At 40.9% G+C, this 25,071-nt stretch overlaps 2 protein-coding genes and 1 long non-coding RNA gene across 4 annotated transcripts; 1 reads left to right on the top strand and 2 right to left on the bottom strand.

Annotated features, from left to right (window-relative positions):
• Window positions 1-251: 251 nt before the first annotated feature.
• On the bottom strand, window positions 252-1,109 carry LOC141628871 (uncharacterized). The gene has a single exon (XM_074441959.1). The coding sequence runs from the start codon at window positions 1,107-1,109 to the stop codon at window positions 252-254; it is 858 nt and encodes a 285-aa protein (XP_074298060.1).
• Window positions 1,110-2,633: 1,524 nt separating this feature from the next.
• LOC141628869 (uncharacterized) lies at window positions 2,634-3,041 on the bottom strand. The gene has a single exon (XM_074441958.1). It carries the CDS (start codon window positions 3,039-3,041, stop codon window positions 2,634-2,636), a length of 408 nt encoding a protein of 135 aa, XP_074298059.1.
• A 6,032-nt stretch (window positions 3,042-9,073) lies between these two features.
• LOC141626463 (uncharacterized) lies at window positions 9,074-11,350 on the top strand. 2 transcript variants are annotated; one of them, XR_012536044.1, is made up of 4 exons: window positions 9,074-9,281; window positions 10,660-10,733; window positions 10,918-11,005; window positions 11,098-11,350. It is a non-coding gene; the product is annotated as an uncharacterized LOC141626463 (long non-coding RNA). The 2 variants fall into 2 exon arrangements; XR_012536043.1 differs by lacking the exon at window positions 10,660-10,733 and having other exon boundaries at window positions 9,083-9,281.
• Window positions 11,351-25,071: the final 13,721 nt, after the last annotated feature.

Here is a 25,071-nt window from a genome sequence, read left to right as displayed (position 1 = left end):
TGATTTGAACCGGGCTAAATCCAATCGCTTCCCGAGATGGAGTAGATAATTTCGGCCTCAAGCAACTTTTCAACTTCCTTCCTTACCACCTCCTTCAATTTCTCATTTAGCCTTGTCATAGGTTGGGCGGAAGAAGTGAAACCATCCTCAAGTGTGATGCGATGCATGCACACTCGGGGGTCGATTCCCGTGAGGTCATCAAGGCTATACCCAATGACTTTCTTGTTTTCTTTAAGAACTTTCAAGAGTTTTTATTTTTGGGAAGCCATTAGGTCCGCATTGATGATCACGGGGAAGGAGTGCGCCTCATTGAGATAGGCATACTCAAAGGAGGGGGGTAAAGGTTTAAGATCTACCTTTGGAGGGTACTTACCCTCAACTTCATCCAAGATAGGTGGTAGAGCTTCATAATCTTCCTCCAAATGCTCCCCCGAGCATTTGTCCTTAGCTTCTTCAATAGCTTCTTCCAACATGTCTATGGAGTAAACACTTTCGAACATAGGTTTTGATATGGCTCCGGGCAAAGAGAATTCAACTACATTCCCTCCAACCTTGAAGGTGAGTTTGACGTTAATATTAACATTTTTTGTTGCTAGGAAGGGTCTTCCAAGTATAATAGGCGTTTCTTGATCCTTCGGGATGTCAAGTACTAAGAAATCCACCGGGATGTAGAAGTTTCCAACCTTAACCGGCATGTCCTCAATCATACCCATCGGTCTTTGTACCGATCTATCGGCTAGTTGTAGTGTCATGGAGGTAGGAATCATGTCATGTAACCTGATTTTCCTCGCAATGGGAATAGGTAATATGCTCACACTAGAACGCAGATCACAAAGTGCCCTATTAATGCTCATGTTACCCACCGTGTAAGGGATGGAAAAACTACCCGGATCTTGTAGTTTCTCTGGCATGGGATTGAGTAAGATCGCACTACATTCTCCTCTAAGAGAAACTAGACCATCTCCTCCAGTGCTTCTCTTCTTGGTCAACACATCCTTCAAGAATTTTGTGTAGAGCGTCATTTGTGTCACTACCTCGGTGAAAGGTAATGAAACTTCAAGCTTCTTCAACATGTCCAAGAATTTGGAGAACTTCCTCTCCTCATTCATGATTCTACTTCAATTAGGAAATGGAATTGGAGGGTTATTGGCCTTTTTGGGAGTTGAGGCTTGCTTTGTGTTAGCTACTTCACTTGCTTCTTTTCCTTTCCCTTGGTCTCTTTCAACCATTCTTTCTTGGTCTCTTTCAACCACTATTTCCTCCAAAACAAAGTTCTCATCATCTTCAATATAGCCACTCACCTTCCCCTTCATAGTGTTGTCTGCTCTACTTGTTGGTGAGGGAGGTGGACTCTTCTCACCATCTCTCATGACATCTCTCTTTCTCTTTGGTTCATAATACTTTTAAGGGTCCTCCAAGTCTTTCCCACTTCTCAAGGTCACCATATGAGCTTGTTGGTATGGTGGTGGTCCATCCCTATGATGAGAACCTTGAGGAGGCAATGAGTGTGGAGCCCTTTGTGAAGAAGAGGGGCTTTGGTTGGCCATATATGAATCAAATGTCCTTTGATGTGCTTGGACATTTGAAAGTTCGGTCTTCAAACTTTTGAATTGATTGTCAACTTGGGCCTCTCTTCTTTCGGCTTTGGTATCCATTTCCTTTAACAATTTCTCAAGAGAGGAGGTGGGGTTGGGTGGTTCTATGTATTGTTGTTGATTTTGTGGTGGTTGGTAGGAATTTTGTTGTTGTTGATACCCTTGTTTGTATCCTTGTTGTTGGTTGAATGGTCGTTGAGATGGTTGGTTTGGTTGATATCCTTGTTGTTGGTATGGAGGGTTTTGGTTGCGGTTGCGGTAGTTATCTATTTGATAGGGTGGGATGTAGTTTGGTTTGTCATGTTGCCTTTGACCTCGGTAGTTACAACCTTGGCCTTGGTTTTGATTGTATTTCCTAGAATGATCGGGCTTTGGTGGAGGCATGTATTGAGGTTGTTGATACTTGGGGTCTAATGGTTTCCCTACATAGGAAAGTTTTGGGTCTTGATTAGGGAAGGCACGGTAGAAGGTCTCATGGCGTTGGTAGGAGACCCTTGGTGCACCTTGTCCTTGAAGAGCAAAGCACTCTTGTTGGTCATCTTGTGGAATACATGAACAATACTCAATGGTGTACCCCACACCGCCACAATAATCGCAAAACATTTGAGGCGGATAGTGCCTAGATGGAGACCCAGGTTCTTGGACGTAATAGACCTTGGAATGGCTAGGTCCGCCCTTATTGGCATGCTTTGAATCCCCATGCTTCTTCCCCATTTTGAACTCTTCAAATTCCTTTGTCAAAGTATCTAATTTTGCCATGTACTCCATCTCTATCTTGGAAGGTCCTTCAGTTTTGTAGTCCACATCTCTAGCATAACTACTCTCCATCTCAGAAATGTTTTGAATCATTTCCGTGATTTGAGCGTTATTCATACTATCAAACTTTCCACCGGATGCCGCCACGATCATTTCCCGGAACCTTTGCTCAAGAGTTTGGAAAAACGTTTGGGTGGTCATCCATTTTGGGATACCATGGTCTGGACAAGATGAGAGGAGATCTCTAAAACATTCCCAAGCTTCACTTAGAGTTTCCATGGGTCATTGTTTGAATGTTTGAATCTCATGGCGAATCCTTGCGGTCTTCGATGGTGGGTAAAACTTGTTGATGAAAGCCTTGGATAAATATTCCCAAGTGGTAAATGTGCCCGGCTCATCAGAATTAAACCACTTATTAGCATTGTTTTTCAAGGTGATGGGGAAGAGCATTAAGAGCATTTGCTCTTCGGTTACACCGTTGTGCTTGATAGAACCTGCTTTCTCTTTGAATGAGGTCAGATGTTGGTGTGCATCCTCACTTTTCATTCCATGGAAGATATCTTGTTGCATGTAGTTGCTCACATGGTGACGAAGCTCGAATGTATTGGGAGCGAGAGCTCCATAGTTGATGGCCAAATAAGCACGGTTGGGATCCGGCCTATTGTAATACCCCATAGGTTGGTCTGCCATATCCTCGTTTATGATGTTGTTTCATAGAGATTCGGTATCGTTTGTATGGGTGGAATGTTGTGAATGTGTTGGTGAATTTTGTGGTGAATGGATAGGAGAGTTTTGTGGTGGAGAGTTATATGGAATGTGAAGGGTTGATAGGGTGGAGGAAGAGGGTGGTTGGTTTAAATTATCAATTGTGAGATTTTGGGTGATTGGTGGGTTAATAATGGGTGGGGATCCTCGAATCGCCGAAAGAGCCAATCTTCTTCTTGCCCTGAATGTCTTCTCGATCTGGTGATCAAGTGGGAAAAGAGGTCCGATGTAACAGCTATTCATGCACTTAACAAAAGATCAAATAGTCCTAATGCAAGAGTTGCACTAGGACAAGGGCAGAAAACAAACAAGCATCAAACAAAATAACTAAGCCTAGATGAAAACAAATAATCCTATCCAATATTGCCGTCCCCGGCAGCGGCGCCAAAAACTTGTTATGCTTTTTATTTGTATTCGCTTCGCAAGTGTACGAATGAATATTGTAGCTTGCAAAGGTCGAACCCTAGGGACGAAATTATGGTTCTAAGATCGTTTGTTTAAACTACTAGTTTAGCTCGATTAAAGGAAGTGGGCCGGGTGATTTAAACTAGCTAAGAAACTAGACTAGAACAAGAGGAAGAACAACTAATTGTTTAAGAAGATAAAAGATGATGGTTAAGAGAACTAGGATGTCGGGTTCGCTCATGAAAGGAATGGGGGGCAAGAAAATAGATAGGTAAAACCAAGAGCATGCATAAGAGGAAGACTCGATCTCTCGATGTGAGACTAACCCCTAAAGTAAGACTGATTAAGCTCTCACCTAATTAACCCACCCTCGATTTTAGCATGTGTTTCCTAATTACTAGTCAAGCTCTCACCCAACAAGTAGAAAGATAGATTAAATGCTTAAATTCTCACTTAAGCATTCTCACAAACACCTTGTGTGCATGATAAGATCAACATAAACTCAATAGTTTCATTCTTCCTATGTCTTAATCCTCCCATATAATCCTACAAGAGTTCCACCTCTATCCTAGTAAGGCACTACTCACACATATTCATGACAACAAAGGTAAAAGATGTAGACTTTAGCATATAACAAGCAACAAAAAACATGTTTACAAATAATACTAACTAAACAATTGAAATATGTAAACAATTGAAAGATGAACAATAGTAGAGAAGAGATTATACCAATATTGAAAACAAAGTTGCAATATTTGATTAAATAGAAGAATAATGTTCACCAATCTTCAATTAACAACCAAATACTAAATTTAAACAATTGATAACAACTAATTCTAAGCTAATCTATGAAGTAATTAGTATTTGATTAAGGAAAGATTAAGGGTTTGATTAAGGGTTTGCATAAGATTAGGGAAATAATTTCAGATCTAGGGTTATGTGTACAAATGATTAGGGGGGGGGGGGTATTTATAGGTTACACACGAATTAGGTTAGAAACTACAAAGGAGTGTAAAATGCGGAAGAGGGGTCCCAGTCGATCAACCGACTGCCGGTGGTCTGACCGGCTGGGAGTTCCTTGTAAGAATCAAGCTGGAAAAATATCATCAGGTGCTTCTGACCGGTGGGCCGGCTGCGGTGGTCCACCGGCTGGGAGCTCTTTTGACTTTCCCTCTTGTTTTGTTGACTTTGTTCTTCATCTTGCGCTCCCAACCGGCCGGCCGGCCAGCCGGCTGCCGGTGCCTTGCCCGGCTGGGAGTTCTTTGGAACTTCTTCAATTTCTTCCTTCTTCTTGTTCTCCCTGTAATACTACGGTTTTATGATTCTTTTGGTACTCTATCGAGTGGGGCTTACTCTATCGAGTAAGTAGCTTTTTACGCAAAAGAGTAGTCTGCCTGTAGGGTACTCGATCGAGTAAGTTGGGTACTCGATCGAGTAAGGGTCACTCGATCGAGTAAGTGCCTTACTCAATCAAGTAAGTGTGTTTTATGGGTGATTTTGACGGGTTTTGTTAATAATGCAGGATTAGTATATAAAGCCTCAGTCATCTTTCTTAATCTCTTTTATCATTCTAAAAACCCTTTTGAGAAGAAAAGAAGTTACGTAACAGTGTTCCTCGCATTGTTATCAAATCCCCAAGGCTAGGAGAGTCGGTTCATCTTGTTCTTTACGCCGTTGTGATCCTTGTGTCGAGGGTAAGTTCCTTATACCTTTTATGTTGGATTTCGTTGAGTTCTGTTAAAACCCTAATTGGGTGATTTGGGGGTTTTGGGCGATTTATGTGAATGTGGTTGTGATAATATGTATGTATGTATAGGAGGAGGGTTCATTGAGGAGAGATTCTGATTTAGCTGCTTGATCGTCTGATTCTGTGTTGCTTTCCAGGTAGGGTTTCCCTACTCAGTATTAGTTACATAATGTGTGGTGATGGTTGTTGTGATTAAAGATTGATTGTATTGTTAAGTTGTTGGACGGTTGTTGTTTTCATACTGTTGATTGGTTTGTATCTATCTGTGATCTTCGAGGCGCGTCCCTGACTGAGTGGAGTCACTTGCGGGAGTGGCTTCACGCCCTTGGTTCGCCCTCTGTGGTACCCGCCACAGGAGCGGATGTGAACATTAAGGAAACTTGGGTTTATCGCTCAGTGGTGATGAGCGGGGATTTGGTGGGTGCGGCTGCGGTCCCCCACTGGCGGCGTGGAGTACTTGTTGCGATGGGTACTCTGGCAGAGCTACACACTTTAGTGTGTAGTAAATTGTGTGGAGATTGGAGATGGAGACTGGGGATTTGTTTGAGCTGTTTCTGATATTGTTCCTTTATGGTGTTTGTTTTATGTAATCAGTACTGACCCCGTTTAAATGTTTAAAAAAAACTGTGGTGATCCATTCGGGGGTGGTGAGCAGTTATTGAGCAGGTATGAGACGATGCGCATGGGATAGCTGGGATGAGTCATCACGTTGCGGTTTTAGAAGTCTTCCGCTGTGTCGAACATTTTGTAGTTGTTTAGTGGTTGACGGTTTTGAGAACCTTGTTTTCCCTTTTAACAGTTTTTGGAGTTTGGCTTGTATCACTTAAACTTTATTATCATTTAAATAAGTTTCGTTATTGTCTATTTGAGTATCGTTGCCTCGGGTAACCGAGATGGTGACGTTCTCATACCTTAAGTGGTCCTGGTAAGGCACTTGGAGTATGGGGGTGTCACAAAGTGGTATCAGAGCGACGATCTTGAAACCTGTAACCAATGAACCTAAGGAACATAGGGAGTCAAACTAAAATGAACCCGGGTAGGAATTGTAGGAGCTACTGCAAAGACTTGGAAGACGTCCTAAAGTCGCGAATTCGCCCCACAATTTTGAACCGGTCACCATGGGATGTGAGTCGGGATCGCTATGTGTTTAACTTGTGTGCTTTGTATTCAAATAGTAATGAGTTGTATGAATCGGTGGATATATGTATATGGAGGATAAGAGATGTGTAGGGAAGGAAGATGATGATATGATTATATTTGTTGTTGGTTGGATATATGAATGGCATGATGGATGATTTATGATCTGGCATAATAAGAAACATGTGAATAGGAATGTTATGTCATATATGTATATTGTGTTTGTATAAAGTCATATAATGAAGTTATATAATTGTTTACTGTTGTTTCATATGCACATGTGGGATGAATTAACTGGAAAAGATGGAGTGACAATTGCATGAGAATATGAATTTTGTAATTAAGAATATGTCTACGTGACGAAGGGGAGTTGTAATAGAGTTGTATTAGTAACATGGGAATAGAATTTGTAATGTATAAGTATGTGTTGTGTTACGAAAGATTATAAAGTTAAAGCATGCGGGTAGTATTTGATTAATAAGTTAAATGTTATATGAGCATGATAGATGTTATTTTTTGGTCTTGGTAGGGAGTAACATGTGATTAGGGATGGTGGTTTTACAAATATCGAGTCGCTTTTGTTCACCTTGTTGATGTTTAAGTTGTTTGAAAGAGAAAATCAAATAGTTATGTTGTCTGTTTATAGAGAGGTTGTCTTTAAACTATTATAACTTGAGATGAATAAATGATTTTGATGTGATTCTAATTGGAGGTGGTACCTTGTTCTTTTAAGATCCTAACGATAGGTCACACGCCCAAAATGACCAAGAAACGAGTGAGTTATGACCGTTTTACGAAAATTGGACAGTGCTGAGAAATGCATAGGGTACTTTATCGAGTGGCTCTCACTCGATCGAGTGCACCTCTTGTTACTCGATCGAGTAACCCTTACTCGATCGAGTAGCCCTGGTAATTTATTTTACGTGTCTCTGACCTTCACCTACTCGATCGAGTAAGTCACTCACTCGATCGAGTGACCTGTACTCGATCTAGTGACCCTTGTTTTGGGTCATATGCTTATCTTTTTACTTCGTTGCCTATTATGTTTAAAGCAAAGGTGTTCTTTTGCTTCCTTATGCATCGTTTTACATGTGTGTCGGTCTTGATGCGTAAGTTACCCAATCTTATGATGTAAGGAGTGACACCTGTGGTGAGTATGAGTTCAATGAGGAGGACATGAGTTATATACGGTTGTGATAGGTAGTGGAAAAGAAAAGGAAGATTGGTAAGGCTTATTAAGGCATGGAGCATGTTTTGTGAGAAGATATGAGTGATATGATTGTGTGTTGAGTAATGTAAAAGTAAGTGAATATGGGCAAGGGATGATGTGAGTCTAAGGAACGTGAGAGTGAAAAGATTGAAAGGAAGGATGTGGATAGTGGAAACTTGAGATGTGTAAAGAATTATGGAGGGAGATGGTTAGGAATCGTGTGGGTTAAGAATATATGTAACTAAAGGTTGTTTTAGAGGGATTGAGAAGAGTGGTATATAGTGAACTTAATGGAGACATGACGCGACGTGGATTTGCAGATAGTGAGTGAGTTTTGGAATTTGCATTATCATGAGGTGAAACTAATGTGTGATTTACTTGGGCAAGTAACATTATGAAATGAGTTTTATTTGGGGTTCTATAGTAAAAAAGGGTGATTGGAGATCAGTGTGAGTCATAGCATGAGATGGTCTGGAGTGATTGGTGATAAGTGTGAGTGATAGCATGATAAGAGAAGATCTATAGTAAGAAAGAGTGAGATGATACTGATAAGAAATAATGGGATTTGAGTTTTGGAGCCATGAAATGGTAACCGGAACACTAAAGAGTTAGGTAGAACGAATAAGGAGTTGAATCATTAATTGGTATTGTTGAGTGTAAAGAAATAAGAAGGATAAAAGTAAGCTTAGAAAGATGTCGATCGGAGTTATATGATATAGAAGTCAGGAATCGTCCAGATGTATGATACTATCATGAGGATGTTAGTTAATGGTTATATAGGAGTTTCAGGACAATATGATTAGTCATGAGTTTCGGGGAATTAAGGAAAGTAAGAAGCGGGGTAAAGAATTTACACGATATGATATCTTGGTGGTGAGTTGGGTGACGATGCAATTAAGGATGGAATTGGGAATAGTGTTGAGGTAATTTTTGTTGATGGATTTGATGTTCGTTATTTGGGATGTTAACCAAAGATAGGAAATAAACCGTGATGTTTTAGAGATGAGTGTAAAAGGTTTGTTATACGAGCAGTGGGGGTATTGTGGTGTTGTCACTAGTAGTTAAGGGTGATGATAGATAAGAAGGATAACAATTCTAAAGAGGTTGATTTTGTAGAGACCCGATTGATGTGTATGGTTGTGAGGAAGTATAAGATGTGGTTTTTGGAGGCGGATGCTAGTAGTTGAGTGTTAATGGTATGGTTATGTTTGGCAGGAGGTGATGGTTATGCGAATGGGAGAATGTGTTATGAGGGGCATACGAGTTAAGCTCGGGCGCGAGAAACCTTTATCAGGTGGTAACTTACGTGATCAGGATTGACTAGTTGGATGTGATTACGGGTCTATGATGTGTATAAATGTTTGTGTGAGGTTCTGACCTCACGAGAAGTGGCACTACTACAAAACCGATATATACAAGCGCTCCTCTTATGACGCTATTTAAAAAAGTGTTGTAAAGGAGAGAAAACCGCCAAAAATAAGGCACTTTCAAATAGCGCCTCCACTAAACTTTAGCATAAATTGATAAATGCACTCCCCTCTAATTTCTCTCTATAGTCTCTACTCTCTACCAATCTACCGACTACTCTACCCTAAAAAACCTCTATGTGTTCTTCATCCTTAGCAAATGCATGGCCAACAACAATCGAAACTCCACAGTGAACCAGGTATGATCTAGATCTATGGAATTCTTAATGTTCCTTAGTTTCTTAGTATTTATTTGTGGATTTTGATGAAATTTCTCTCGTTATTTTTTATGGAAAATTCTAAATGTTCCACAGTAAACACTAATTGAAAATTAGGGTTTTTGTTTTTGGCAATTAATTACATATTCCATTCCTCTTTTTTTTGTTTCAAATTGAATATAGATACCAGCCTTGAACAAAGTTTCAAACTTTAGGTTTTCATGATACAACTAATTGAATTAATCATATTACTTTGACATTGTCTAGCCATTGTTGATGGAATGAGATGTAAATTTTGATTGGGTGAAGTAAACTTTAGTATAATTTGAGAATAAATTGTTGTGGATGTGTGTTCAGTATCTCAGTTTTTGCTGACCTAAGTAGGGGCATGAATAAAAAAGCGTATATCAATCTTTTACTTACTTTTTCTTCAGTAGTTATCATTTTGCTGATAGGAGTTTATGAGAGTTTGCATTTCTAATTTCTCTTTTATTTATTAGATTTGGGTTTAATGTACTGACATTGTTTAAAAAGTTACACTATCAGTTTGCAAAGGACAATATATCATTCATTATCGATTACGAAATATTCTTAAATAGCTAATTAATATAGTATATTGGATATGTAAATTGTTTGGCAATGTTATTGTAACAATGTCAGCTAAGTATGGCATGGTGTATATGGAGGGATGATACTACGGTACTAGCGATGAAACCAGACAACATTTAGCTCCGTCAATTATCAACTTCTCTAGAGAAAGCATCGTTTCATGTAGATCTTAAACTAGGTAATCTATCACCTAGCTTGTGTTTACACTTTATATGATAATGTTCTCATGAGAATTATATAGTATTTGTGTAACAATTTCAATTCATTGAACTACGGTAACATGTGAATAATGGTCATTGTTATGAACTTCTTATATGTTTATGTTAACAACTGAATGTATGTGTCGTTGATTGTACATACTTTGTCGCCTGGCCTATTAGAAGTGTCATCTTCTATCTAGTGATTCCATGTATATATTAATAAACAGAGTAGCTATACTTTATGTAAGTTTTCAAACCCAACTGATATAAAATATTGGCTGAGCTTACTTTATTTAGATGCTATGTTCAATTCTTGTCAAATTTGTTTCACTTTAGTTTATTCCCTTCTTTTTTCCATTGAATTTTGGGGTTTGCATTGTTCTTGTCTTTTTTAAGCATTTTTTATTCCTTCTGATAAGTTTTCAAACCTTTGTTAAGTTGAAATGTCGTTTAAGAACATCGTAGCTCTGAATAATTCATAATGTTTTGAAATACATTCTTTCATCATCTGATAGCTGGAGTCGTTATAATTAATCTGCATAATATTGCAGAATGAGCTACATGTTTTATTTACTTTCCTAGCTACATGTTTTACTGGCTCTTACCAAGGAAAAGAACGGTTAAGGTATATTACTCTAATTTCTTGTCCATTTATTTTACAAATTTTTAGTCAAGACCTTTGTAACGTCATGTTTAAATTTACTAGTGTGCATCTAGTGTGATGTTTTTTGTACTGTTTTTGCCAGGGTGGACAATTATGAGTTTCATTTTGCTTCTAATCTGGTTAATTGTGTGATGTTTGAGTGTAGGATGATTAAAAAAGAAAAGGCTGTCACCAAAATTAGACAATATTTTCCCGAGTTTTCATTCCTTTATCGGCGAAGCCATTATCAACAGGTTCTATCTCCGTTCTACTTATTTTGTCTATGGTGTCTTTAGAAAAAAAATTGTGAACCTTCCATGTTATTTCTTATTTTCTTCCTATGCAGATAAAAGTTTGAAAGGGACAACAAACATGAAAATGGAAGCAAGCGGAATAATACAGTGCTGATGAGCGATAACTAGTCAATAAACTACCTTAGCTATCATTTCTTGTATTGGATTTTATGTTTTGTATTCCATTTTTTTGTTAATGTATGAACTATATCTGAATATGTAATTGGTGATGATCTTTATATAGTGAGGTAACTTGATTTGTATAAATAATTATTTCTGATCAATATAAAGGTTTTTTTTATTTGAAGCACAAAGAAGAATTTAGTTGTTTCATGTAGGGATTAGCTTGGAGCATAATTATTCATATCATAAGGCAATCACAATTATGAATGTGATCTATGACACCATAGCTAGTAGGTAGAGGCACTAGCGAGCGCCACAAAATCACTATTTATAGCGCTTCAATATTAGCGGCGCTTAATTTATCTTTACCGACGCACTAAATAAGCGCTGAAAAAGTACTAGCGGCACCAGTAAACCTGACACTTTTGATAGCGTCGGTAAAACCCCTAGCGGCGCTATTTAGCGTCGTAAAAGGCACACAAAAAGCGCCGGTAAAGCCCCTTTTCCTAGTAGTGTGGTATGGTGTGATAGTTATAAAGTTATCTGAATGTTATATATGTTGGATACGGTAACCTAATGGAATGATGTTCAAAAGTGATAGTTTGGGTGATCTGGCATGGCTAGTTATATTTATATGTGTATTCCTGATATATGTTTATTCTGTAAAAATATGGATGATATTCATGGGATTCTTATCTGTTTATTCCGTATAATATGTTGTGTTATGATCTAGTAAAGCAGTTTTGAATAATTTTTCTTGTCCGGAAAGTTATGCTGAGTCAGTGTTTATGGGAATTGTATGTGGTTGTGATGTCTATCGATGTGGTTGTTGTGCCTCGGGTGGTGATCCGGGCACGGTACTTCGTGTTGTGATGTGGGTATTTTCACGCTGCGGTGCGGCTGTTGGTGGCGGTGTTGCGATGCCGTCACCGGTTGTGGTGGAGTAGGCGGGATGAATACGATTCGAGTCTCGAAAGTACATACCAGTTATACATAGATTGTTGTTTTGTTTGATGTTGCTTCCTGTGAGTTTCGGGTTGTACATATGGATGGTTGTTTTGTTTATTGATGTTTCTTACCAGTTTTAGTTTGGGAGTAAGGGTAGTGTATGATATGGAACAGAGTTATGTATGATTTCATTATTGTCATGGTATAGTGACATCCTGTTGATGGGACACAGTTGCGAGAGGTTGTTGGATTACTTGTGATGTTCTTTTATAGGAGGCGTTGTTTGACTTAGTAATGGCAAGTGATTTGTGGAACATGTGTTGTACAGATCTGAAAGCTGCAGGTGGTCCATAATCATTTGTTGAGACAGTGAGTATAGGGTGTTGGACATTAGTATCATGGTAAGTTGTGGATGAGTTTGTGGTAGTAAAAGGGAGAACTTGAAGACCTAGTGTAAGTGTGTGTAATAATTATGAATCATGAGTTCTGAGTATGGAGATAGGTGCATGTATAGAGGACTATGTCGTTTTGGCGGTAATAGGGAACAATTGAAGTTTTGGTTAAGCTAAAGATTTTGAGGTATAGGTTAGGTGGTGTGCCGAGTGAATTGAGGTATGAGAACTGTTAAGTAAGAGAGCCTTAGATATAGGAATGGTGAGTGTTCAGATTATCGGCGGCTATCTTTGACATGCGATGGTGATGAGGATAATGAAAAGATATAGCTAAGGATTTAGTATTAGTGAGTTACAAGGATGTAACATTTATCTTAAGAGGAGTAGGATGCTATAAAAGAGAGCTTGATGGTTGTGCATGTTGTAGTATAATTGGAAGTAAAGCGTTGATGTAGCATATAGGATGGATTTATGTTGTGGTTAATATTGTTAAAAAGGTCATGGCCGTGCTTGTAGTAGTTCGATGTTTAGGAATGGGAGAATAGTTCGATAGTGTTGACAGTTGGATGATGATGTTTATGAGTTCGATAGTGTTGATAGTTGGATGATGATGTTTATGAGTTCGAGAGTGTTGACAGTGGGATGATGATGTTTATGAGTATGAGTAAACTTCGAAGACGAAGTTCCTTTTAAGGGTGGTAGAATGTAACATTCCGTTTGATGTTATGAGTGTCTTTATATCGCATTTTCTAGTGGATAATATGTTACGGAGCTAGCAGCGTTTGTGGATAGTAGTTGGTAGTGTTTGGAGTTGGTGTCGAGAGAGTCTATGATGTAGTTGATACGATATCGTGAGCCGTGTTGTGGAGGTAGGCATAGTTGGTGGAGTTGGTGTTAAGAGTTCATGTTTTATAGGTTGGGGTTTTGTTTTGAGTTCGTAGTTGTGTTGTTATGTCTTGATTGAGTTAGTATGTTTTGTTTTTGTTTATGGGTTGAACTTCGGGGACAAATTTCTTTTTAAGGAGGGAAGACTATAATACTACGGTTTTATAAGTCTTTGGGTACTCTATCGAGTGGGCTTACTCTGTCTAGTAAATAGCTTTTTACGCAAAATAGTAGTCTGCCTGTAGGGTACTTGATCGAGTAAGTTGGGTACTCGATCGAGTAAGGGGAACTCGATCGAGTAAGTGCCTTACTCGATCGATTAAGTGTGTTTTACGGGTTATTTTGACGGGTTTTTTTTAATAATGCGGGATTAGTATATAAAGCCTCAGTCATCTTTCTTAATCTCTTTTATCATTCGAAAAACCCTTTTGAGAAGAAAAGAAGTTACGTAAGTGTGTTCCTCGCATTGTTAACAAATCCCCAAGGCTAGGAGAGTCGGATCATCTTGTTCTTTATGCCGTTGTTATCCTTGTGTCGAGGATAAGTTCCTTATACCTTTTATGTTGGATTTCGTTGAGTTCCTTTAAAACCCTAATTGGGTGATTTGGGGGTTTTGGGTGATTTATGTGAATGTGGTTGTGATAATATGTATGTATGTATGTATAGGAGGAGCGTTCGTTGAGGAGAGATTCTGATTTAGCTGCTTGATCGTCTGATTCCGTGTTGCTTTCCAGGTAGGGTTTCCCTACTCAGTATTAGTTACATAATGTGTGGTGATAGTTGTTGTGATTAAAGATTGATTGTATTGTTAAGTTGTTAGACGGCTGTTGTCTTCATACTATTGAGTGGTTTGTATCTGTCTGTGATCTTCGGGGCGCGTCCCTGGGTGAGTGGAGTCACTTGAGGGAGTGGCTTCACGCCCTTGGTTTGCCCTTTGTGGAACCCGCCACAGGAGGGGATTTGCACATTAAGGAAACTTGGGTTTATCGCTCAGTGGTGATGAGCGGGGATTTGGTGGGTACGGCTGGGGTCCCCCACAGGCGGCGTGGAGTACTTGTTGCGATGGGTACTCTGGCAGGGCTACACACTTTAGTGTGTAGTCATTTTTGTGGAGATTGGAGATGGAGACTGGGGATTTATTTGAGCTGTTTGTGATATTGTTCCTTTATGGTGTTTGTTTTATGTAATCAATACTGACCCTGTTTAAAAAAACCGTGGTGATCCATTCGGCGGTGGTGAGCAGTTATTGAGCAGGTATGAGACGATGCTCATGGGATAGCTGGGATGAGTTATCACGTTGCAGTTTTAGAATTCTTCCGTTGTGTCGAACATTTTGTAGTTGTTTAGTGATTGACGGTTTTGAGAACCTTGTTTTCCCTTTTAACAGTTTTTGGAGTTTGGCTTGTATCACTTAAACTTTATAATCATTTAAATACGTTTCTTTATTGTCTATTTGAGTATCATTTCCTCGGGTAACCGAGATGGTGACGTTCTCAAACCTTAAGTGGTCCTGGTAAGGTACTTGGAGTATTGGGGTGTCACACTCCCAGCCGGGTGGCCGGCTGTCGGTGGCCTGACCGGCTCGAAGTTCTCTGTAACTTCTTCCCAAAAGTGACAATGCCAAGGGTTGGGGGGGTCCCAGCCGGCTGACCGGATGCCGGCCTACCTGCTGGGAACTCCTCTCAAGTCTCAACATTTCTTCCACCTTTCTTCATGCTAAGTCCACCAAATCGTCTCGCTTGCTCCGATTCCTCCATTTACGCTCTAAAACCTGCAAGACGGACATAATATCATAGACTAGGGAATCGGGGTACAAAATGCAATGCAAGACATAGAAAACCGACTCGAATCGAGTCGGAATGCATAAAAATAGGAAGGAAGTTGGTGTAAATAAATACTATATCACCCAATTACTTTATCAGATGAGGACTTGCCTTCCTTTGGCATCACTCATAACCTCACTCTATACATGACAGTCACATGCTTAAAGAAAAATGTACCAATGACTTTGCTGAATGATGGCTCCGCAGTCAATGTCATACCACTAAAAACAGCATACAAGTTAGGCATGAAATAATCAGACTGGACTCCTACTAACCAGGGCGTTCGGGCGTACGATGGAACACGACGTAAAGTAGTGGGTGCTAGTTAACCTTAGTGTGGCCACTGGGCCAATCGAGTAAAAGGTTAATTTTCAGATAGTGGACATCGAGGCATCTTTCAATATACTTCTAGGTAGGCCCTGGATTCACGCTTCCAAAGTAGTGGCATCCACTTTACAGCAAAAGATCAAGATCCCTCTAGATGGCAAGGTAGTGACGATCACTTCGTCATATATCAAGGCCGTGATAGAGAAAATATCAAGCAACCAAGTAGTTACAGATCCAGTGTACGAGCTTGGTGGATTTCAAATCATAAAACTTATAGAGAGCGAGCTTTCTCCCTTGTACTTTGACCTATACTCCAACTTAGTGGTCAACCACATACTCAAATCCCAGGGATACATCCCAGGAATGCCACTAAACCTTATCAGAGAGAGTACCTCTACACCTTTTAAGAAAGGTAACTCCAAAAAGATACCACTAGGCCTTGGGTACAAGCCCACGAAGGCCGAAACCCTTGAAATGCTTAATCACGTTCAGAATCGCAAAAGTAAGGGAGTAAAACTGCAACCCTATCTCCCTACATTAAATGGGTACTTCGTCAGAGAAGGGGACTGTGAATATTTTCACGGATTTCCCGAACCTTGGCGGTACAAAGGCATTCAACTAGCTAGAATAGAGGTCTTCCACGATTGCTATTTCATTCCTCCAAAAACGGTTTCTACCGTCAAAACTCATCAGACACCTAGTCTCGACAAACAGGCTGTTAGCCTTCTATTTGGAGAGGATCGATTCGTCGAGGCAGCGCAGGATGAGATCATTACCATGATACTTCAAGATGACCATTTCAACCATACAACACTGATCACCGACACTAGCTCAAATCAGCATAAAAGATGGAGAAAGTCAATCAAGTGGACCAACAATCAAGGAAAAATCTTCAAGGTCACTACTGGAGAAGGAGAGATGTTCAAAGGAGAACCCGAAGACGATGAATTCAAGTCAGAGTCGGAATCAGAGTCGGAGTCGGAGCCTAAGTCTAGAGAAGTCGCTAGAGAGTCTCCTCTTGTCGTCACTCCCCACCCTTTTGTTTCTCCTAGCATAGTATCACCTAGTAACAGTAGTTTGGGGAATGTCCCACCAACTGTCCCTTTACCGCCACTGACTACTGCGCAGATGGCTTCTTTGTTTCAGCTGCTTTCAAACATTAATATGAGTAAATCTGATTCTGCTTACTTCTTGAGTTATTCTGAATGCAATTCTGTTTACGATGATAATGAGGATGATAGTGACCCAGACTCAATCGAATTACCTCTCTATATAAATAAAGAAATACTGGAAGAAGAGGAAGGGGCACTAGTCATAGAAACACCGAACCTATCAACGTAGGAACGGAATTAGAACCCCAAGAACTTAGGATAGGGACGACCTTAGACCCAAATGAAAGGGCCAATTTCATCGACATTCTACACGAGTTCAAGGATGTCTTCGCTTGGTCTTACAAGGACATGCCAGGGATCGACAGGGATATTGCAGAACATCGCATTCCAATAAAGCCAGGTTTCAAACCTGTGAAACAGAAGCTTCGTCGGATGAGGACAGAGTGGGCTCTTAAGATTAAAGAAGAAGTCGATAAGCAATTCAAAGCCAGATTCATCAAAGTTTCCGAGTATTCAGACTGGGTGGCTAATATAGTCTTCGTACGCAAAAAGGATTGGCGAATCCGGGTTTGTGTTGATTTCAGAGACTTGAACAAAGCAAGTCTTAAAGACGACTTCCCTCTAACACATATCGATATATTGGTAGATAATACAGCAGATCACGCGTTGTTATCCTTCATGGACGGGTATGCAAGGTATAACCAAATCAAAATGGCCATAGAAGATATGCACAAGACAACCTTCGTCACTCAGTGGGGCATATACTGCTATATTTTTATGTCATTCGGCCTAATCAATGCTGGGGCGACGTATCAACGCACTGCGACTACTTTGCTACATGACATGATGCACAAAGAAGTGGAGGTGTACGTGGACAACATGATCGTCAAATCTAAAGATAGGAAAAGGCACATCGCTAACCTTCGAAAATTCTTCCTCAGATTGCGCAAATACAACATGAGGCTTAATCCTCAGAAATGTGCATTCGAAGTAACGTCAGACAAGCTTCTGGGATATGTTGTCAGCCAGAGGGGGATAGAAATTGATCTATCCAAGATCAGGCCTTAATCGAGATGCCACAACCCCAACAAAAAAAGAGGTTAGAGGATTCCTGGGCAAAGTACAGTACATAAGTCGATTCATATCGAAACTCACTATGATCTGCGAACCTATCTTCAAAAAGCTCAAGAAAACGGACCATACTATATGGGACGATGACTGTTAAAAGGCATTCGACAGGATAAAGGAGATATTGGCCAAACCACCAGTGCTAATGCCTCCCCAACAAGATCAACCTCCTAGTTTATATCTCACAGTTACTGAAACCGCCGTGGGGGCTTTGCTCGCACAGACTGTTGGAAAAGAAGAAAGAGCTATCTACTACCTTAGTAAAAAGTTCTTGGAGTACGAGAGTAAGTATACACCTCTCGAAAGACATGTCTCGCTTTTGTATGGGCAACAAAGAAGCTACGCCTTTACATGCTTAGCTACTCGGTCAAAGTGTATTCTAAAATGGATCCCGTCAAATATCTCTTCGAGAAACCCATCCTCAATGGACGCTTGGCAAGATGGACCTTAATGCTCTCGGAGTTCGATCTCAAATATGTACCTTTGAAAGTCATAAAGGGACGTGTCGTGGCCGAATTCTTCGCATATAATCCTATCAATGATACACAAGCAATAGACATGTGGTCGTTTCCAGATGAGGATATTTTACAAACCAGTATGTATCCCATTGGGATCTTTACTTTGATGGGGCATCCAATTTGAGAGGATTTGGAATAGGAGTATTGCTCATTTCTCCTGAAGGCTAGCATATACCACTTTCTGTCAAACTCGACTTCGAGGTGACAAACAATGCAGCAGAGTATGAAGCTTGGCTCATTGGTCTACAACCAGCAGTGAGTTTAGGCATCAAGAACCTTCGAGTTCACGGGGACTCATCTTTAATCATTAACCAAATCACAGGATCCTGAAAAATCCGAAGTGAAAGTGTAGCACCCTATCGGGCTAGGATAGATCAGATTCCTCAATTCTTCAATCAGGTTACTTATTTACACCTACCTCGCGAAGAAAATCAGTTTGCGGACGCTCTTGCAAAACTCGCATCCTTGATTAATATGCCAGACAATATGGTTTAAATGCCTCTGTGCATCGAACGGCGGTCAGAGCCAGCCTATGTACACTTCCTTACTGATGAAGAGGAAAACCCAGAAGAACTTGGTTCCAGGCCATTCTAAATTTCAAGCTCAATGATACATACCCACCAGATATGGATAAGAGGGGACAATGCTCCATACACCTACTTGCCTCTTAATACCTCCTCATGCATGGAAAGTTGTACAAAAGAACACCACTTGGTGTCCTCTTGCGCTGCCTTGATCATTCACGGGCACAGGAAGTGATGGAAGAAGTTCACGATGGAGAATGCGGTCATCACATGTGTGGACCTATGATGGCAAAGAAGATTACGCGTCTAGGGTATTACTAGACGACAATGGAGTCATATTGCATCAAATATGTCAGGCATTGTCATAATTACCAGATCTTCGGGAATGTGCAACATGTATTTCCTTCAATGCTATATACCATGACATCTCCTTGGCCATGTTCTGCGTGGGCAATAGATATCATCGGGAAAATCACTCAAGCTGGGACATGAGGCCATTGTTACATTCTAGTAGCTATCGACTATTTTACTAAATGGGTCGAGGCAGCATCTTATACTAGCCTTAGGTCAAACATGTGGCCAAGCTCATACAAACCAATATCATCTGTCGATATCGTTGCCCACATGAAATCATCAGTGACAACGGGTCACATTTGCAGGCCGAAGCTGCACAGTTGTTAGCCAAATATAAGATCAAGCATCACCATTCCTCGCCATATAGACCCCAAACTAATGGCGCGGTAGAGGTAGCTAACAAAAATGTCGTCACAATCCTCAAGAAAATGATCGACAATTACCGCGATTGGCCTAGAAAAATACTCTTTGCGTTATGGGGATATCGCACGTGAGTTAGTACGCCCACTGAGGCTACTCCTTATTTGACTTACGACATGGAAGCTGTGCAACCAGTAGAGCTAGAAATCCTATCTCTATGCATTTTACTTGAATGTCAAATCCCATAAGCTGAAGGGAATAGAGATAGGTATGATGAACTTGTTCTGTTGGACGAACGGAGGCTACGCACATTACATAATGGGCAGACATATCAAGCGCGCATCAAAAGAACCTTTAATAAATGGGTCAAACCCAGAAATATCAAGGAAGAGGATTTAGTGATCAAGTCAGTCAGAGCTCTCTTACCTGTCGATCCACGGGGAAAATTTAAACCTAATTGGGCAGGACCATTTCTGGTCAAGTCCAAACTTTCAGGGGGTATGGTTAAGATCATAGACCTAGATGGGAATGAGTTTTCTAAGCCGACTAACCTAGACCAATTAAACGGTACTACCCTTAGAAATAGGATAAAACGTGCCTCGCGTGACACACGTGCCGCTCTTGAGACACGAAATAAAAATGGCCCCTGGCCCGCTAAAAAAAGCTTATGACATTTCGCTCTTGCGTTTTGACATTTTGACATCCTCATATCATCAAATTGAATTGCATTTCCTTAGGAGTAAGTAAATCACACGCTTATTTTTCTAAGTTCATTACAAGCTCTTGCTTCGAACATTTATTCTTTTATATTTTTTCGAACTACGCACAGGGTTTGATTTCATTTTTTCTAATGAATACGTAAGTAATCCCTTACAGAATACAACCCGTCATTTCAAGATGTAAATAGAAGGTTATTTGCATGTTGCATTTGAAATTCGACAAGAATAAATAAAGAAAATTTGTGAAAGTTTCTTAACAAATAAATCATTTATTCATTATTCCTTAAATAAAAGTAATACGCCAAATACATATAAATTTAAAATGCTGAAAATTAAAATGCTAGGCTAGGATTCTAAAAATCCCGCCATTTATTACTACTCATAATAATAAATAATACTATAAAATGACTAAGACTACTCTTCCATTTTTCCCTTGCTTTTGTCGCCTTTGTCAAACTCCTTGTCTCGACCACGAGCGGCATGCTCTTACATTATTTCCGACCTAATCACCAACGGTCGTTCTCGCGGCCTAGCTTTCCCATTTCGATCCACCACCATCTTCTCGGCAGGAGCATTCTTTGGTTTCTTCGACGAACGGACGACCTGATATCCGGCCTCTTCTTCCTCCTCAATTAAGTAATTTTGGTTCTCCTTCGCCACCTCGTGGATCTTATAGTCTACGAGCTCGTGCTTCCTCAGTTTTTCACGCTCCTCGGGGGTGCTAGCTTTCCTCCACTGCAGATATGAGTCGGATACCCATAACGAGCCGACCGGAACGGGTATGAACCACATATTACTTTGGGCCTAGTGAATAGCCCAATCTCGACAAGACTCCGAAGTATGCACCAAGGTAGTTTGAGGGACGGTGTCTAGCTTCAGGATTTTCTGTTTTAGGCCCACTTGCCTCATCAATCTCTCCGGAAAAGTATGGACCATGAATACCAAGCCGGGAACGCGAATTGACTGCCGGATCCAAGGATGATACTCCAGTCACCAATCTAAGATGCCACCAAGGAACTATCCACCTGATCAAGGGCCCACCTTCACTCTTCAATTTGTTTCCCCAATAGTTTCATACTCGAGTGAAGTCCACCATGTATAGCCCCGTTCTCATCGCAATTGATCGAGAGCGATATCCTGTCACATCAACTGGGTGCTCGATCAATCGCAGCCTTTCCATCAGCCAGATCTGCAAAAGGGGACGGGAGTTAGTATCCCAAGACTGGCAAAAAAAAGGGAAAAAAAACGAAAAAAAGAAATGGCCAAATAGGACAGAAAATGGGTTCTTACCTGTAAAATAATAGGACTCCCAAGATAAGGATGCTAGTGGTTCGCCTTCCTGTTGTCCAATCCTAGAATGATCTCTCTTAAAACTAAGCATGCTGGGCTCCTGTGCAGTTCTATTTGTTCCACTATGCCTAAGAATCGAGGGTCACCCCTCATATCATTGTCTACATGCTCTCACAAGACATAGCAATGGAGAAGGAAAAATCCATAAGCTCTGTGCCTCGCCACATGAGAGATAGTATGGTTCCCCCTATTTATAAATTGATCGATAAATTCAAACATGCGGACACCTTTTAAGGTCACAAGACGGTCTACCTCAGCCTTGGTCAATCCAATCAAATCCCTAAATTTATTTATAGCCTTGAGAGCTAGGGGGTATATCCGGAACACTTTCTGCATCCCATCCTCCAACTGCAGCAATTTCTTCAGGAAAGGGAAAAATTTCGCCTCCCGGAAAGGCAAATAAATGAAAATTCGGGTCCCAATATTCAAGACAAACATCCAAAAAGGGCCTATTTACCTTCACCAGTTTCAAACTTATGATTGATCCTAAGTTAAAAGCACCCATGTCATGTTTCTCCATGTTCGTAAATTCATTCGTCCACTCCTTAATGCGATTTTCAAAGGCATCCATATTTTGTTGGAAAAATTTGAGAGGATATATAAGGTTTTAAGTAAAAGACGAAGTCAGGGAAGAAAGAATTGTGAGTAGAAGCTCAACCGAGGTCTCTATTTATACTATTCGATGTTTCCTAATTTCTGTTGAGAACAAACAAGCTGGAGAAAAGACGCAGCAACTGCTGAGCCTCTTCGAAAGATCACAGCTCCTCATACGCCTCTTCCCCAGGCTCTCTTCCTCGTTTGACAGCCGTGAGATCTTTCCTAATTTGTAGTTTCCTATTTCTATAGGGACTTAATTCGGTAATTTTGATTAATTACCAAATTTATATTTCCTAATCTTTTACGGCTTCGCTTTTCGAGGCAAAATCGACATTTTCGGCAAATATGCACACTTACTCTTTTTTATTTTCTTTTTTTTTTTGGGGAATCATTTCACTCCCTCTTTTCAAAAATGTTTATGATAAACTTAGACATTTCTTTTAAATTCTTTTTTTAGGGGGTAGCCCTCCCTACCGTCCGGTCGCGTCATTTTGTCAATTTTTTGGGTACTTTTTTTTCATTTTCGTTATTTCATCTATTTTCGGGCACTTTTTTTATTTTCTTTTCTTTTTTGCGCTTATTTAGGCCATTTCAATTTTCTACGTTTTGCTATGTGATTTTCTACATGAATTTCGGCAGCATGACGGCGCAATCCGTCACATGCTAAACCTTTTTTTTTCAAAGCTAACCTGCAGAAACAGCACACCCAGCAGCAAAGACACGCATGCCGCCATATACACAACCAAAATGCAAAAAATATACATCAAGATACGGGCTCCTGCCCAAAAAGACATCCAAAATGTACAAATATACTAACAGTCAGCAAACTAGTCCTGACGACCCCTCAGCTCAGCCACTGTCGCCTCAAGGGCAGCGATCTCAGCATCTCTAGCCTCGAGCTCTCTCAACAAATGGGCCATCTCCTCCTGGGACTGCGCCAGATCACGCTCCAAGCTACGCTCCCTCTACACAAAGAAATGAAGTGATACTTCGCTTCATGAAATTGTAGATAATAGAAATAAAGAACGGGTACAAAAGGTTCATATTTGTCACCCCGAGCCACCTATGAGGGCCTCAATGGCTGTAGCTCGCAGCCGATTGGCCATCCTCCACAGCTCCACATGCCTCGACATTGCCACTTTCATTCGAATATGGAGAAGGGTCAAGCAAATGCATTCCTATGTAATAAAGCATATAATACTAAAGACAGCAAAAGCTGGGGGCTTACACTCCTCACGATATGCTGCCACTTTGAAACCAACGCGCGGGTGCGCGCGGCGCGGGCTGCCCATGTCCACACCCCTCCGACAAACATCATAAGAAGACCGCTGGCTCTTCTGACGACACACTATCCAGTCCCTCACAACGGGGTACGCTCTCGGTACGTTCGCCACCCTCGTGGGCGCGAAGCCAGGGAAGTAAGAGTACACCCACGCCTGCAGGCAAAATAATAATGATTACAAATCATTTTCTACAAAAATGATCATTCATATTTTCAAAAAAATGATCTTTCATATTTGCAAGAAAGGTTCATGACTCCAAGAAAAGTCTAGGATCGACAGTGGAAGGAGAAGTCCCCTTCTCCATGAGCTCCGGACGAATCATGGCCCTCATGTAGCGCGTGAGGACTGCAAAACTAGGAGTAACCCAGTCCCAACGACATAGGCTACTCAAGTCAGAAAGAAATGGAAGAAGCTTCGCCGATAGCCTCTCCCCCTTGTCTCCGAGGTAAATCGAAGACAAGAACCACCACAACCACAAACGAGTCTGCTGCTCAGCACTACAAGGTGGTGGAGGCACCATGGGTCCATCCATCCTCAATATCGCCGGAACCCTGCCGCCAAAGTAGTCCCTGACGTAGGTACTCGGCACCAAACCAGGAACCTGGGCGCACCCGTAGCTAGGTTCCAGCCGATCAAACTGCTCGCCTCGGCCGAGTCTACTCTCATGGCTGTCAACTGCCACACCAACGGCTCCTCTCTATATGACAGACCCGAGATCATACCGTAGTCCTCCAAGGTGACCCCGATCTCTCCAAAAGGCATATGGAATTCGAGGTCGTGTCCCAGAACCGATCAAGAAAGGCTCGAATCAGGCTGAGGTTTGCCCGAACCTTCCTCTCCTTGATCTCCCTCTAGCCTCGTACTAAGGCACCAAAGGCTCCCTGCTCAATGATAGCCTTCTCCTCCTCCGATAGCTTCTTAAAGGCGTCCATCATCGTCGTGTAACCAGAAAAGGACCTCATGTTTCCAGCCTCCTGGGTCAATTCAAAAGAAAGCTTTCTTAAGCATAGAAAAATGCAGGAATAAATAAACAAGGAAATGTGTAAGAAGTACTCCCTCCAATCCTTTATTTTATTCCTCTTTAGTTTGGGCACAAAAATTAAGAAATGGAGTATTATATTGATAAAAAGTTGGGTGGGGTTTGGTGATAGGAGAGAGGGATGAATAATTAAGAGTTAAATAATGAATTGTGGGCCACAAATATTAAAGTAAGGAATAAAATAGGATTAAAAGAGTTGGGTGGGTGGGGTAATAGGAGAGAGGTATGAATAAAATAAGAGTAAAAAGTTACCAAAAATAGAAAGGGGAAGAAAACCTGAATAACCGTTTTAGGAAATAGGGAAGAATATGGTGAATTGGAGGGAGTATATGAATAAAGGAATGACAGACTGGAGGCTTATCATGCTTCTCATCGTCCTGTACGACAGGTGGTTCTCCGCCGCCCAAATGAGATGTCTACCATCTCATTTCTCAGCCCACTCAGGCGCTCCCGCGAGCAGACGGTCGCCTCGTCCCACATTGGCCCTCCGCGCGCCCTCCTCCTCCATCTCCCGGGTCGCTCCCAGAGCAGTAGAAGGGTCAATG

The sequence above is a fragment of the Silene latifolia genome, chromosome Y (assembly GCF_048544455.1).
Source record: "Silene latifolia isolate original U9 population chromosome Y, ASM4854445v1, whole genome shotgun sequence".
NCBI lineage: Eukaryota > Viridiplantae > Streptophyta > Magnoliopsida > Caryophyllales > Caryophyllaceae > Silene > Silene latifolia.
This window is presented reverse-complemented; position numbering and strand designations above follow the sequence as displayed.